The sequence below is a fragment of the Lygodium microphyllum genome, chromosome 13 (assembly GCF_053477565.2).
Source record: "Lygodium microphyllum isolate KBCC chromosome 13, Lygodium_microphyllum_v1.1.10, whole genome shotgun sequence".
Taxonomy (NCBI): Eukaryota; Viridiplantae; Streptophyta; class Polypodiopsida; order Schizaeales; family Lygodiaceae; genus Lygodium; species Lygodium microphyllum.
The window spans coordinates 81,800,251-81,816,935 of record NC_141147.1 but is presented as its reverse complement, the minus strand read 5'-3'; the positions used below and the strand labels follow the sequence as shown (position 1 = coordinate 81,816,935).

Below are 16,685 nucleotides of genomic sequence, written 5' to 3'. Positions count from 1 at the left end.
GACCGAGCTTGTCCTCGTGGAATAGGTTGTGATGCTTAAGTTGTTAACAAAGGATTGAGATTCGAGAAAGATGCCAATCTTTCCCCTATGCTCATTGTGTAGAAGGCACAAGGAATCTACACTTCATCACTTTTAGAAATGTTTGCAAGTGAAGAAGCATCAAAAAGTGGTTCCATGCTATGGGATTCTAAAACTACTTTAGCCTAAAGGCAACTCTTTTTGGCAATCGAGGTAGATGAGGAAATCTTAAAGGCAGTAAAATTGTTTAAGGTAGTGACCTTGAGATTTATTGGGGAAGTTTTGGAATCTTAGTCTATGAGGGGATTGCTTGGAAACAAAGTGTTGATAGCCTAAGTCGAGAAGGTCTTTTACAACAAGCTGAGTTGGCTTTTAGTGTTTTGGTCAAATTCTATGTTTTGCTGAATAGCCTTCGTGTGTAAAAAAAACAGGCACGCTGGCACTTTAATGCGATCAACAAGTTTATTTTTGAGGAGTTTGCAGTATCGTTTGTGTTCTTCAGGCTTGCGCGAGCACGGTCGGCTGCTACAGGCGTTTCGATTTTCTTCGAACTTGCAAGCACCGTCGTCTGCTACACGGCATGCATTGCAATCTTGCATCTTTACTTGGCTTGTGAGGTAAGGACCTTTGTGTTTTCAGGGCAGTGGTGGCTTCTGTGATGTTAAGAGACAGTCCTCGAAGATTTCTATGCTGTTTTCATGGCGGCAGTCGTTCATATGCAAGCTTCTGGTAATAGACAGGTCAAAAGAGATAGTTGCAGTTGTTGCTTTAGGTGAAAAACATACCGATCACCTAGTAAGATACCCTTTAGCACCAAGTTCAGAGAAAAATGGGACGACCTTGGCAAAAGAAGCAGAGATATGAGCCAATGGGAAAATCCTCACGCAAACAGAAAGAAAAATCATTGTCTTCACGACGTACCGGTGCTGATTTGGATGAGTTTGATGATGACATTGATAAATGTGAGTTGCTATCTATGCCAAAACATATTATTGCCTGTTAAACTACAACTGTGTACTGACTGTCACCTTATTGCCTTGTGCAGTTCATAAAGGGTCTGAGAAGATTCCTTTGGATGTGGGTGATGATTTTGGTAATGTTTCCACTAAACAATCTTTTGTAAACGCTACTCTGACTGTAGAACATTCTGATTGTAGGATTTAAGGCTCTATCATACTGCTCTCTGATTAATAAGGTTCAGCCTTACTGGTCTATGAATTAGGTTGAATAGTTATTACATTCTGCAAATTTATGAACCTCTGCAAGTCCGTTTTCTCCTCATGCCAAGTTTATTTGGATGGGTTAGACAGCAACATTCTGTCAATTATTGTTCTTTCTTTGATAATTTGTTTGTTTCAGTTTAACACAAATGACGTGCCTTCTAAATTGGATACTTTGTTGGATGTGTCCTTGTATACTTGGGTTGCAGAGCTTTCTGAGGAAGAAATGGAAGAACCTGTTTTCAACTTGAAGGTACACTTATACTCTGTTTTGTTGTGTGCACTTAGGAGTTGTAGTTAAATCTTTTTAATCAACATACTTCATTTGCTTACAGGGAGAGAGCGATGAAGAAAATGAATCTGTTGTAAGTGTTTTGTCACTTTGAGGTTTGTGGTAGAAATGAATCTGCAGATGCTAGACTGGTTCATAATAAGCTTTTACATCTTATGCAGGAGAGTGATGAAGATGATCTAGATGACGAAGAGTTGTCTGGTCTTGCAGCTAAAAGTATGGATCAGACCTTGTTCATCATACATAATAGCCAGTGACTGCAGTAGCTTAGTATTTGAAATAAATAAGCTCTATTTTATTCTCTAGTGGAACTAAAGATGGGGTAGTTAGTCATTAACATATTTTTTCTAAAAGATTTTCTGGAAACTGGAAAATTTCAGTTGCTAAGCAAGCAAAGATTTTAAGGCAGAAAAGCAGCTTAATTGAAGACGAAGAAGTGGAGGATGAGGATCAAGATGATGATCAAAAAGATAAAAAGGCCCCTTGGGGGAAGCGGAAAAGAATGTACTACAGTGCAGACAATGTGGATTATGAGGTGCGATATTTATTAGCAACCTTTTGTTCTTGTCTTTCGGTCAGCTTTTAAAGGCTGTGTTTTGAGAAGGTTTGTGCTTTAAAGTTTGTAGATCAATTTGCTATGCCTGACACAAATCAAAGTGCTCTGTTATGATATGTTATCTTGTAGACATCATTCATTTCCTAGATGTTATGAAATTCAGAAAGCAAGTGAGTGGAGTACATGGTGAATGCACATCAACTGTAAGTGACTGCAATGACTGTGCAGCTGCAATCTAGTGATGAAGAAGCACCTGCGGAAGAAGAAGCAGAGGCCTTGAGGTTGCAGCGACTTAGGGCAGAATCTCTTCGTCTGGAAGATTTTGACTTAAGTGAAGAAGATGGCAAGGAAACATCTTTGGAAGAAGATGGACACACCCTCCAGGTATGTGTGTTCTGATTGAGAGACATTTGAAGCTTGTCAATAAGTCCCACTAGGTGCTGCTTTCAACAATTCTGGTGCATCAGTCCTTGCAGAAATGTGGAAACTTGTTTGATGGTTTTCTAGTATCTTTATTGCAGGAAATTGTGGAAAGAAAGGAGGCTAATGATGATGAAGCAAGTGGTCATAATCTTTTGAAAATACGACAGTTTGGTGCTTTAAAAGGAGATACAAAGGTGTTTGTGGAAGAGGTAAAGAAAGATCTGGATCTTTTGTCAAAAGAGGAGAAGTTGGAAGTTGTGATGAGGTATGACTATCAGCTGGATAATGACAAAAATAAAGATGCTATTTCACGAAGGTGGATTGACTATGTCTTGAGAAAGGCAATATTTTGAAAATGTTCTACAAATTTGGACCTTCCTTTGCAGTGATGCACCTGAACTGGTTGGACTACTTGCAGAATTCCGAGAAGGATTAGAGGAACTTCAAAGCAAGATTGAACCCCTTCTAAACAAAGTATGTTTCACATGTACCTTGATATTTTGGAAAGATGGTGTTTGCTTCAAGTTCTCATAGACATGAGAGACTAGGGACCATTTCTCAGGGTATTTCTTGTGTTGTGCACTAGGCCAAAGCAGGAAATCTTGTGACCAAGGAGGGTCTCCAATTTCTAGAGACAAAACATATGCTGCTTTTGTGTTATTGTCAGTCCATACTGTTCTACTTAATCATGAAGTCAGAGAGACGATCTGTTCAAGATCATCCTGTGATTGCTCGGCTTGTGGAAATTCGCCTTCTTATAGAGAAGGTATGAAATGATCAATATTTTACATTGGCTTCAAAATCTGCTCCTCTGAATCTGTAGTTACTTAAATAATTACTCACAATTGTGCACAGATTCAACCAGTTGAGCAAAAGCTCCAGGATCAGATGGATAAACTGTTGCGTGTTTCAACAGGACCTTCCATGTCTAAGGAAATTGAGAAATCTATTTACAGCAGTGATAATGTGAGTAACAAAATGAACAAGATTGTTGCAGTATCGAATGTTCTCTCTCAGGACTTGTTTGTTTTAAGGGGGGCTACAGGATGTAGCACTCAACCATTGGTTCTTCCTGTACAGGTGAAAGCAAGTAAACAGGCTAATGTAAAGCTAGCTGTCAAGCCAGTTTCCAAGCAAACTACCTTGCTGGAAGGAGACAAAATGGAAGATGGTAACTTGAAACAGAGAAGACAGGACAAGAGCTGGAGCAACAACGCTGTAAAAAGTTCCCCTGTTGAAGTAGACAAGGTATTTTGATAAAACCTCTACTAAAAGTCAGTATTTGTGATGTAAGGCTCCACAGAAGCTCCAGTAATGCAGCTCATATGAGAACCAGCCTATAGGCTAAACATGGACAGTTTTATTTCTTCCTGTTCTGTAGGTCTCAATATTTTGCCGACTAGCAGGGTGACAGGTAACCTTGCTAGGTAATCTTGCTGAATGTGAATCAGACTTGCAATTATAAAAGCTGTTGCTGGGTCTCTTCCACCTGTCAAATGCTGAAGCAATGACACATAGAAGCAGATATGCTCATGTTGAAGTCCCAAGAAGCAAATGGATATCAAATTTCATGACTTTCCTAAAGGATTTGCTAAAGGATCTGATTTGCCCTCTCTAGTATTTGAAGGATAGGTTGGTAGTACTCTAGCCCAAGATGGAAGTATATGCGATCCATGTTCATGCCAATCAGACTTCCTTGGAGTTGATCCCCCCAGCTGGCCTTTTCGGGCTGCTGCCTTTAATTTTTGTGACCAAGGCTGTCTTAGACTCTTGAGGGGCGACTTAAGATTGGTAGGAGCTGATATTCATCTCAGTGGTGCTAGAAATACATATGCTACTCTATAAATTGCTCTTGGGGTTCATCTTGTGAAGCACTCATAGTTGATTCTCTAGGCTCTTGTACATGTGACTCTCTTGAGTCTCGTCCAACATGTAGCCTATACTAAGACAATCCTATTAGGCTATTTGGTACTCCACACATCAACATGCATTCTTTACTTGATTTTGTTCAGTAATTCCCTCTTGGCATGAGCTTGTTGTTTGTGAGTGTTCTTGGTGGCTTGCTTTGGGCGTAACTCTTGTGTAACCTTCATCTTTATCAAGTTGCTTTCTTGTCCTCGATGCTCTTTTTGATACTTAACATTTTCTTGTTACTAAGTGCATGCACTTATGATGCTGCAACACAATCTCTTTTCACTCCCAAGCTTCTCACAGTTCCAATAAGCAGTTGGTGATAATATGGATGCTATCATGGAGCCTAAACCATGAAGTCCCAGTATGTGGAAGATGAGATAGATGATTGAGTGGGAGAAAGATCTAAATTTCAATGCATGCCACATTGTGCTTTTTATTTTCTTTTGGTTTGTGTTTTGAGGTTGTGTTGTGTGGTTAGTTAAAGGGCCAAGGGTTAGAAACCAAGGATCAGAAGATGGGTGGGGGGGAAGAAAAGGACAAAGGTAGGAAGGATTTTAAAGCAAAAAAGGAGGTAGGGGAAGGTATGAGACAACCTTGTACAAATCTTTTGTCCCAAGTGGCCCATCCTTGCCCATTTGGGATGGGTGCTTGTAGCATTGGCAACAACCTTGGGTCATGAGTGACTTGGTGAACACAATAACGGTACTTTAGGGTTCGGGCAATTGATTCCTACTTATAGGACTCAAGGCCATATTTGCACATTCATGGTGTGTCACTACTCTTGGACTTTGGGCCCAATGGTCATGACATCTGTACATTGGAATAGTGTGGATTGGTGGTATGGGACGCCAACTCAAGAGTGTGGCCCAAATGTTTTGGTCTAGCTTGGGGGTGAGCTTGTTTTGCTCTATGGCTGGGAGGGTGATGTCAATTTCCTTATGGTTTCCATGTCATGAACATTCCTTATGGTTTCCATGTCATGAACATGGCTTGTGTTGTGTGTTGTTTGTAAGTTGGAACCTAAGAGATGTTTCATTGGTATGAGAGTGTTGATTTGCACATTGGCACAAGATTCAATACATGCACTTAATCTCTGTTTGTTCACTCATGGGACTGTTGATCCATGCTTGATGAGTTCGATCGTCTTGAATAGGTTGGTATAGGATTTAGGTGGTGGGTACCACAATAAGTGGTTCTTATCTGGTGCTTTTGCTTGGGATGGTGTGAAGGGTGTTTTTTGTGATGTAGGTTTCTTGGATGTGTGTTGGCGATAGGGGCATAGGGAGTTGTTGCTCCATGGCTATGTTAGACCATCGTTGAGTGTTGAGGAACCTTGCATATGCATGCATTAATTCTTATTTTTGGTTTCCTTTAACAGCCCCAAAAACGTTTTATTTGTATTTACTAACACTTATGCCACATGGTAGAACATGCTCTAAAATCCCCTATAAATAGGGCAGTCTCACCCCCTCATGTATTCATCTTCATTCAGATAAGATTACGTCCTCTTTCAGCTATCCTTCAACACTCTCCACTGTTGTCTAGACTCCACACCCCTCCATGGAGGACATCATAGTTTGTGGAGTCCACCTAAGTGCCTGCTCAATTGGCAAAACCTTCCCTTAGCTTGGTGACATTAGTGTAGCTGAAGCAACTTGTTTACTACCCATTAGTTTGCATATTAGATAGTTGCGTTGGCTGCTTTTTAACATCTCATTATGCTCCCTCAACTGTCGCCTTACCTAGAGTTGTCAGAAGTGGGTGCAACAACGGAAGCACAGAAGCTTGTTGTAATAGATTACACAACATGAGAGAGGAGAAAATAGAAGACAAAAGAACACTGCCAAGGGAGGCCTCAAAGTTATGCTTGGGAAATGGAATCCATACACCAAACAAGAGATAGTTGCATACAAAAGTGAGTCACTGGTTGCGTGGACACATGTATTGGCTCCCTCTCTGCAATAGGACTTGCATTGGAATTTGCAACAAGTGATGAATGAATGATTGTGGAGGAGGGAGCTTGAATATATAGCACAAAGCTATGCCATTAATATGATCAAGTCAACTAGCATTACATGTTGGTTGGCTAGCTATAAATGCCCAAATCACCATAATAATGACATAAAAATACCTAAAATCACTTTAATGTTTGGCCTCCTAAACCACATGCCGAGACTCACTCATGAGCTGATAAATTTGCTAACACCTTCTCTTAGATCATGGGCGATTTGATACAATGCAATGATACAATGATAATGACTCATTATAGTCCAAACAACAAAGACCACCAAAATAGGACCATGGATAACCAAGCAGTGGGTGATCAAGCCACCACCAAGGTGCCTTGAAGAGAACTTGATGTCGGTGTCTATTGTACTAGAACCTAGAAATGGAGAAGAACCATAACAATTTTGTGTCTGTCAATAATGCCTTGTAGTAGCATACATGACCATCTTGTCAAAAAAATGCCTCTAAGCATACATGAATATAAATTCCCTACCTTTAGCGAGATTGCCAAAGTGTCCCCTCGTGTGTGCTCCGACTAGGAGCCAATCTTGCTCTCTATCAAGTAACAGCCAATCATGAACATGGAAGTCAATCCCAGCTCTAGGAAGTCGATCCTAGCTCCAAGATTTCAAAACCTACCAGATGTTAGTCGATGTGTCAAGGAAGTCCCTCTTTGGATCCTGTGCACTTGTATACCTATATAGATGAGGCTTACCTGCCCCACCTCACCACCCTCTCACACTCCCTCTCTAGCATTGAAGAGTTGTGAGGGATGATTGCATCACTTGCACTAGAAAGTAGTAGGAGGGGTTGCCCTGTCAGAGTGCAGCGGTGCGGAAGCGTAGGACTGAGAGAGAGAGAACGCAGAGAGAGAATTAGACAGTGGAAGATGAAGATCTGCTGTATAAAGTGTGTTGAATACAAAGATATGCAGATATATACACGGGCGCAGTGCGCTGGACTGCGTATCTCCACCTCGACGATGCAACCTGCTGTTCACCTCGAAATCCGCTGCAGTCTGCACTGTCTCCTGTCTGAAATCTGCGAACAGAGACGGAATCTGCGCGTCACCGGTCTGTAATCTGCGAGCAGAGAAGTGTAGGAGATTGCTGGAAAATCGGCTATTTATAGCCAGAAAACTGGGCGAAAATAGGGCGCTAGAAAAGAGCCTGTCGGCTGCATTAAATGCAGCCGACTGCCTGCACAGGTCGGACTGCCACGTGGCAGTCCGACTGCACACTGCTGTTCCTGTCCGATTGCACTGGCTACCTGTCCGACTGCACTGGCTGCCTGTCCGACTGCACTGGCTGTGATCCGCACATCTCGACTAGTGTACACATCCCGCTTGACAGGATCATACAATCGATAGCCTTGGGACTGGGAGCTGTAGCCATCAAATACTTGTCTTTGGGAAGCTGCTTTAAATTTATCACGGTGAGCCTTGGGAATGTGAACATAGGCATCACACCCAAAGACCCTAAAGTAAGAAACATCTGGCTTAGTCCCAAAGTAAGCCTCAAACGGGGTCATCCCTTCAACGGCCGAAGTAGGGGATCGATTAAGGATGTGGACTGCAGTAGCCACAGCCTCGGCCCACAGAACCTGAGGGGTCTGTCGGTGCTCCATCATGGTGCGCGCCATCTCGATCACACTGCGGTTTTTCCGTTCAAAAATGCCATTTTCTTGAGGAGTATTGGTATTGGCAAACTCCTGGTGAATACCTTTATCTGCACAAAACCGAGCAAACTCATTAGAAACAAATTCACCGCCCTTGTCGGATCGCAAGGTCTTCAACTTCCGGCCCGATCGATTCTCCTCAAAGAGAAGCCAATCCTTGAAGTGTGAGAAAGCTTTTGACTTTAATGCCAAAAAATAGGCCCATGTCATCCTGCTGTAGTCATCTACGATCAGCATGAAGTACGAGCTCCCTCGCAAGGACTCATTGCTCATAGGGCCACATAGATCCGTAGATACAAGCTCCATCGGTGAAGTAGACCGCCGCGAAGCTGTGTGGGGAATGGCATCCCTATGTTGATTCCCCCGAATGCAGGAGACACATGGCTGTTGGCTCACCACTATATCCGGCAACCCTCGAACAAGCTGTCCACATGACGCGCTCCGAAGATAATCATAGTTGAGGTGACCAAACCGAGCATGCCATAACTCTGACTGTGACTGAGAGGTAAGAAGAAGAGTAGAGAGGGCGGTGGAAGACTTCAATTTATAAATGCCGTTCTCCTCATATTCGGATGATAGAACCTTCCTCGACCCACGATCAAGGACTCGAACCGTAGTACTGTCAAACTCCACCAAAAGGCCAAGGGAGCAAATCTTATGAATTGACAGGAGATGGTAGTCTAAGCCTGGTACATGCAAAACCTCTGAGGTATGGGTACCACCTCGTCGATTTGGAATAAGCTGCATCTTACCCCGGCCTGCAATAGATATTGAAGAGCTATCTCCAATGAGAATCTGCCCATGCGAGGGTCGCAACTGGGCAACACCATCTTATGAAGGAGTCATGTGCCGGGAGGCACCACTATCAACGATCCACTCTCGAGCCTGGGGAGCAGTCATCGCAGCATCAGAAGCATTCGGTGAAGAGTCCTCAATGACAGCTAGATGAAGAAATGCAGCTGATGAGGGTGCAGCCACCGCTCCAGAATCCTTTGTTTCCTTCTTGTTGGTGTCCTTCTTGTCTTTGTCAGGGCAAGCCTTCTTCCAATGGCCAGTCTTTCCACAAATATGACATGTGGTTTCTTTGTCCTTGTCCTTGTCCTTGTCCTTCTTGGACTTGTTATCCCCCTTCTTCTTCTTCTGGTCCTTCCCCTTCTTCTGAGAGGCTTGACCTGTCAGCGCCTCCGACTTGGAAGCATTCTGTCCCTTTAACTGTTCCTCTTGGTCCAAGACCATAGGAACCAACTCTTCCCACCGAAGAGTAGACTCTCGCCCCGAAGCAATAAGGGCAGAGTAAAATGTACCGAATCGTGGCGGCAACTGGGACAAAAGTGTGATCGCCATGTCTTCAGAGGAAATCGGCTTCCCCGCATTCTGAACCTGCATCTGAAGCTGCCTTAGCTTGTTAATGTGCTCCCGCAGCGAAGAAGACTTGTTTACGGACAAGGTTCGCATCTGTACCTCCAAAGAAACCCGCTTCATAAGGGTCATCCGATTGTACATCTGATCAAGCTCCAGCCATATCTCCCGAGCCACCGTTAAGTGCTCGATGTGAGCGATCACGGCTGTAGTACATGATAGAAAAAGAAAGGAACGAATCCTGGCATTCAGTTTGTCCCAATGAGACTGAGCCTTGGCCAACTCCGCACGAGCATCGGAAGAGAGTTTGGACTCATCTCTTACTGAGGGCCGGTCGATCTCCTCCTGTACAAGCTCTGCCAAATCATAGGACTCAAGGATGGCCAACATCATGACGCGCCAAATGCGGTAGTTGTCGCTGTCGAGCTTCTGATCTGCAGGAAGAGCCGGTAAGACAGGCACCTTCCGGTCCATAATCGACTGGAACTCCAAGTCAATCTCTGTAGACATCTTCACCTGTAATGCCTTCACAAACGCAAAAGCAGCCCCCTCTGACTGTGAAAACTCAGCCTGCTAAGGCTCTTCCGCGTCCTGAACCTTCTCACCCGCCGGAGGCGATGAAAAAGCAAAACCTGCACTTGTAGGCTGAAAACTCAAACTTCCTCCGCGTCAAACAGCAGTAAACAGCAGCAAATCCACCACCTGGACTCCTTTCCTACGCGCCCACACTTGCTTCAGCCTTGTTCCAAGGCGCAGCCCTCCTGTCTGCCCTCAAACGCTGAAAATCACAAATTTGTGTCGCGATAGAAACTCCTCTTCAGGTTGATTCTGCGCTCAGTCAGCCCTCTAACACTGCTCTGATACCATGTTATAGTGCAGCGGTGCGGAAGTGTAGGACTGAGAGAGAGAGAACGCAGAGAGAGGAGAGAGAAAGAGACAGTGGAAGATGAAGATCTGCTGTATAAAGTGTGCTGAATACAAAGATATGCAGATATATACACGGGCGCAGTGCGCTGGACTGCGTGTCTCCACCTCGATGATGCAACCTGCTGTTCACCTCGAAGTCCACTGCAGTCTACACTGTCTCCTGTCTGAAATCTGCGAACAGAGACGGAATCTGCGCGTGTCACCAGTCTGTAATCTGCGAGCAGAGAAGTGTAGGAGACTGCTGGAAAATCGGCTATTTATAGCCAGAAAACTGGGCGAAAATAGGGCGCCAGAAAACAGCCTGTCGGCTGCATTAAATGCAGTGTCGGCTGCATTAAATGCAGCCGACTGCCTGCACAGGTCGGACTGCCACGTGGCAGTCCGACTGTGCAGTCCGACTGCACACTGCTGCTCCTGTCCGACTGCACTAGCTGTGATCTCTAACATGCCCTTCTTCTTCTCCTTCTTCCTTGAAGTTGCTAACTTCTTACAATCCTTGTGCAAATGTCCTTTCATACCACAATGATAGCACTGGGCCTTCGACTTCTTCTTGGCATCCCTATTTGAAGTTGCAAATGTCTCATTAGAGCCACCATATTGAGATGGAAGCCTCCCTTGTAACCATAAGATGTCTCATGCTCAAGTAGCATCAAGGATATATATATATATATATATATATATATATATATATATATATATATATATATATATATATATATATATATATATGTAAAGCTCACCAATGTCAATGATATTTGTGCCTGCAAAGTATTGGCTACTCCAAACTTTGGAGGGAGCTTATAGAGCACAATCCCCGCAAGACGTGCCTCTGAAAGGGCGAACTGCATGTGACGAAGCTAATCCTATACTTGTGTTACTTGAAGTAAGAATGATTGGATAGCATCCTTGGGCTTGAACTTCATCTATCAGAGCTACCCATAGAGGGTAACTACTAATTGCACACACGGTCAAGGGAGCCTCGTACAACATCTAAAGCTTTGTCCATATCGTTGAAGTTGTAGTGCAGGAGGTGATTGCAGGTAGAGCCTCTTTAGAGATACAATGGAGAAGAGCAAAATATGCATGGGGATCATCATAATCCCATGTAAGCACAACTTCCTTGTGGTTGTCCTGGTCCCAATCATTTGGAAGAGGCGTGGGAGGTCGAGGACACTCAATAGCTCCAAATACCACATACCACAATCACTTCTGCACAAATCATACTTTCATAACAACACTCTAGGTTAAGTATTAGGGCCATGAAGTGTGCCATCAGTAGAATGGCAAGAAAGAGCCATCTGGAGAGGATAGGAAGCGGTGAGAGAGAGAGAGAGAGAGAGAGAGAGAGAGAGAGAGAGAGAGCACAACACATATTGCATGAAGTACGAGTTCACATGTAGTGTCAAGGGGAGCTGATCACAAAAGTCTTCAAAATTTGGGAGAAGCAGAGTAACAACAACCAATAAAGATTGATAGAGGTTGAAAACACTGTCGCCCAGCCTGCAGGAGCACGAAACAAATGTTGAGTACAAAACACAAGCAATAGAAGGATTAAATGGCAGTTGTGCAGCATTAAAATATTGCAAAAAATTAAAACGCAGGCTGGAGCATACAACTACAAAAGATTGAACTCTGAAAACAGGCTGAAAGTACTTGGAAACAGGTCACCCAAGCTGCAGTAGACAAATCAAGACAGATCCACACCAGAAAACTGTGAGGGCGCAAACTGTCCACAGCATAAAACAGCGGCCAAAGCCTGAACATGGATGTTTGATACCATGTTACAAGTGTGTGTAGGGTTGGACTTGTAGAAGACTGCTGTAATAGACTGCACAACACAAGAGGAAAGAGAAAAGAGAAAAGAGAAGAAAACAAAAGAACAATACAGAGGGAGAATTCAGGGATATGCTTGGGAAATGGAATCCATATACCTATAGTGATGGCAGAGGCACAAAGATCGAGACACTCAGTCGTTATGCGCAGCGGAGAGACAGAAAGAGCGAGAGAGAGCATATTAGAGAGTGTGCACGATTGTAGGTACAATGACGAGTGTACCTTTAGGTTTTTAGATAGATATATATGTGTAAGTACAAGTGCTAAGGGTGTGTTCACACCCGAGCTCATTTAAAGGCACGAGGGCCTTTATTCCCAATAACCTCCCACCTAAAGGCAATGTGCCTTAAGAGGAGAAAAGAATCAGCTAAGTCTAGGTATGTACAAAGCTGAAATACATATATCTATCTAACTTACATCATGTGTCGGCAATGAGCAAACCGCTCTGCTGGAAGACCCTTTGTGAGAAGGTCTGCAGGATTATTATCTGTATATGCTTTGACAAGCTCAATGCTCTTGCTATCAAGTACATCTCTAATGAAGTGGTACTTCACTTGTATGTGCTTTGTCTTTGCATTCCATGCTAGTATGATAGCACTCTGACTATCACAATGGAGAACATGTAACTCTGTGATGCCAAGCTCTCCCACCAGACGTGAAAGCCATAAAGCCTCCTTGCATGCCTTAGTGGTAGCTACATACTCTGCCTCTGTAGTAGACAGTGCAACAAACTTTTGTAGTCTGGAGATCTAAGAGACTGCTCCTCCCGTGAAAGTAAACACATACCTAGAAGTGGACTTCCTGCAATCCGCATGACTAGCATAGTCTGCATCCGTAAAGCCAACAATAGATGCCTTCTGCTTTCCAAAGCAGATGCACAACTCCTTTGTGCCTTTGAGGTATCTCATAATACTTTTCACTGCATCTCAATGCTTCTTGCCATGGCTTGCCATGTATCTGCTAACCACTTCCACTGCAAAGGCAACGTCAGGACGTGTAGCAACCATAGCATACATCATACTGCCAACAACTGAAGAATATGGTATCTTGGCCATTTCAGCCTTCTCATCATCAGATGTAGGGCTGTCCTTTGCACTGAGTTTTATATATGGAGGCAATGGAACCCCAATTGTTTTCCCCCTCTCCATATTGAAACGCTGGAAAACCTTAGAGATATACTCTTGTTGAGATAGATAGAGTAAGCCTGTCGACCTATCTCTGAGTATTCGCATGCCAAGAATGTGATTTGCATCACCAAGATCCTTTATGTCAAAGCTGCCATGAAGACTTTGCTTTAATGAGTCCAAGGCACGAGTATCCCTGCTAGCAATCAGCATGTCATCAATATACAAAACCAAGATAATCGGGCTGCCATTTGTTGTCTTCTTGGTGTACAAGCAGTGATCCACTTGACTTCTATGAAAGCCTTGAGACTGCATGAATGTATCGAACTTATGATACCATTCTCTTGGTGCTTGTTTCAGCCCATACAAACTCCTTTTGAGTTTACATACCATTTTTTCTTTCCCTTTTTTCACAAACTCTTCAAGCTGCTGCATATATATGTCTTCATGCAGATCACCATGAAAAAACACAATCTTTACATCCATCTGTATGAGCTCCATATCTTCAACTGCAACCAAGCCGAAAATGGTTCTCAATGTAGTCATCTTGACTATAGGAGAGAAAATCTCATCAAAGTCAATTCCATGCTCCTGATTGTACCCCTTTGCAACCAATCTTGCTTTGTACTTTGGTGAGGAACCAGAAGTGACCTTCATCTTGTAAACCCATTTGCATGGAAGTGTTTTGTGCCCTTTAGGCAACTGCGCCAAGTCCCAAGTGCCATTTTTCTCAAGAGATTCCATTTGTGACAACATGGCTTTATACCATTTCTTGCTGTCCTGTCTGTCCTTTGCTTCCTTGAAGCAAGACGGTTCACCATAGTCTGTCAACATGACATAATCAGCCACATTATTTGCACCAGAAGCAAATCTGTCAGGTTGTCTAGTAGCCCTAGACGATCTCCTAACCCAATGATCATTGTTTGTTGGCTGTTCTTGCAAATTTTCATTTTCAGTATGCTATCTTGGTATTTCAGCTTGCAAATTAGCATTAACAGCTTGCTGTCCTGGCTGTTCCTGCACATGTAGTGGCTCATTATCATGGGCAATAGCTGGCTGATCATTTCCAGCATTTACAAGTTCATTTATAGCAAGTATTTGCTGTTGTACAACGGGTACATTTTGCTGTCCAAAAGGTATTTCTTCCCGGAATACAACCCTACGGACCTCCTCAGTCTTTTCGGGCTGTTTGTGCATGTGATCTTCTTGGAAGATAACATCATTGCTGCATATTACTTTCCTTTTCTTGGGATCCCACAATCTATACCCTATTTCAACCTTGTCACCATATCCTAGGAAAATGCATTTACAGGACTTTGGCTCAAGTTTGTTGCGATTTTCTTTACAAATATGCACAAAAGCCTTGTAGCCAAACACTTTCAGATGAGCATATAAAGGTGGCTTGCCCGACCACGCTTCTTGGGGAACTGCCTCCCCAAAGACTTGTTTGGTGACCGATTAATTAAGTGAACGGCTGTCATAACAGCCTCTGCCTAAAAACCATGGGGTAATGCAGCATGAGACAGCATCGTACAGACCTTATCCTGTATGGTCCAATTCATACGCTCTGCAACTCCATTTTGGGGCGGATTATGAGGGGCAGTGAGCTCCCTCTTTATCCCTTTGCTGTCACAAAATGCCTGAAAGGCCTTGGACACATATTCCCCACCATTGTCTGAGCGAAGACACTTAAGTGTCTTATCTGTCTGATTTTCAGCCAATGCCAAGAATTTTTTAAACTTGTCAAGAACTTCATCCTTGCTACGAATAGGGTAAACCCATATATTCTGTATAGCATCATCAACAAAGGTGACAAAATATTTCTTTCCCCCTAAAGATAATCCTGGCATCTGACATACATCTGAATGTACTAACTCTAGAGGAGAAGATTTCAAAGGAAGAGACTTTTTACGAGATGTCTGCGCATGTTTACCATAAATACAATGATCACAGTGCTTGAAATTAGCATAACGAAGACAAGGCAAGTAACCTAAACGAGAAAGCACTTTTATTCCTGTTTGACTCATGTGTCCCAACCGGACATGCCACAAAGAAATGCTTGGCTGCTCGGTCACAGCAACAACATGGTCACGTATACTAGATACATAAAGTGGGTACAAAGTATCACTCTTGCAACCTCTGGCAATCACTCTAGATCCCTTATAGATCTTCCATTTTCCATCACCAAAGGTGGTATGAAAACCATCATCATCTAGTTGGCTTGTGCTAATCAAACTCTTCTTGAGCTGAGGTACATGCCGTACATGCTGAAGTGTAAAGACAGAGCCATGCTAAAACTGTACTGCACACTGCCAATACCTGCAATCTCACATGCATAGTTGTCCCCAAGATGGACAACACCATGTCGACCCCTTGTATAGTTAGAGAACCACTCACGATGAGGGGTGACATGAAAGGAAGCACCTGAATCGAGAATCCAGGTATGCATGTCATCATCTGTATTTGCAAGTAAAGCATGTGCACCAAAGTATGAAGAGACAGAGTACGTTACTCCCACTTTCACTGTCATGAATGACTACATTCACCTCTTCAATTTTACACTGCTCTTTTTAGGTTGACTGTCCTTTTTCTCTTCCTTGCTATCGTCTGTCTTCTTGCCCTTTCCTTTCCCTTTCTTCCATTTGTAGCAGTCACGTTTAAAGTAACCCTTCTTGCCACAATGATGGCATTCAACATCTTTGCCACGTGATTTACTGCGTCCCTTGCTATTAGATTTGCCTTTCTGCTGTGATCTACCCCTAGTATGCAAAGCACTAAAAGACTTACTGGATGTATTATTCTGCCGATTCATTTATGATTTCTTCCATGAGTAGAGCACTCTCTACATCAGCATACAAAAGAATCGCATTCGAATTGCTCATAGAAGTCTTGAATGTATCCCAACTCTTTGGAAGAGTGCAAAGCAGGAACGTAGCCTTAAATTCTTCATCAATCAAGAACTTCAAGGCAACCAACTGGCTGAAAATAGAGTTAAACTCACTCAGATGAGTAGACATTGTTGTACCCTCTTTTATACGCAAATCCATAAGCTTTTTCAGCCAATACACTTTGCTTGCAACACTTTTTTGTGCATACAGTTCTTCCAGTCGAGTCCATATAGCATATGCAAAATCCAAACCTTCAATGTTAAACAGCAAGGCATCAGAAATCGATAGCTCAATGGTTGAGCGTGCAAGCTCATTTAACTCATCCCAATCTTCCTGTTCCATGTGTGAGGGCTTTGCCCCTTTGGTTTTGATTGGCTTTGCCTGCTTCTTTTGCAACAGGATATTGTAGCACTGTTTTTGCCAAACTGCAAAGTTATGTGCTCCTTC

General features: G+C 43.2%; 1 protein-coding gene across 5 annotated transcripts in view; it reads left to right on the top strand.

Annotated features, from left to right (window-relative positions):
- Positions 1–469: 469 nt before the first annotated feature.
- The window catches only part of LOC148026840 (protein THALLO-like), a 60,450-nt gene continuing 44,234 nt past the window's right edge, over positions 470–16,685 (top strand). For 4 of the 5 annotated variants that reach the window (XR_015692910.1, XR_015692909.1, XM_087691379.1 and 1 more), the window contains exons 1-13: positions 470–635; positions 755–980; positions 1,064–1,111; positions 1,448–1,491; positions 1,574–1,603; positions 1,692–1,746; positions 1,911–2,065; positions 2,315–2,470; positions 2,608–2,774; positions 2,896–2,983; positions 3,096–3,275; positions 3,365–3,475; positions 3,590–3,757. Coding sequence is in view for 2 of the 5 variants with exons in the window: in XM_087691379.1 (XP_087547505.1) it covers positions 848–980; positions 1,064–1,111; positions 1,448–1,491; positions 1,574–1,603; positions 1,692–1,746; positions 1,911–2,065; positions 2,315–2,470; positions 2,608–2,774; positions 2,896–2,983; positions 3,096–3,275; positions 3,365–3,475; positions 3,590–3,757 (1,335 nt within the window). In the remaining 3 variants the exon portion in view is untranslated. The remainder of the gene's footprint in view (positions 636–754; positions 981–1,063; positions 1,112–1,447; positions 1,492–1,573; positions 1,604–1,691; positions 1,747–1,910; positions 2,066–2,314; positions 2,471–2,607; positions 2,775–2,895; positions 2,984–3,095; positions 3,276–3,364; positions 3,476–3,589; positions 3,758–16,685) is intronic. The other variant, XR_015692911.1, reaches the window with a different exon arrangement.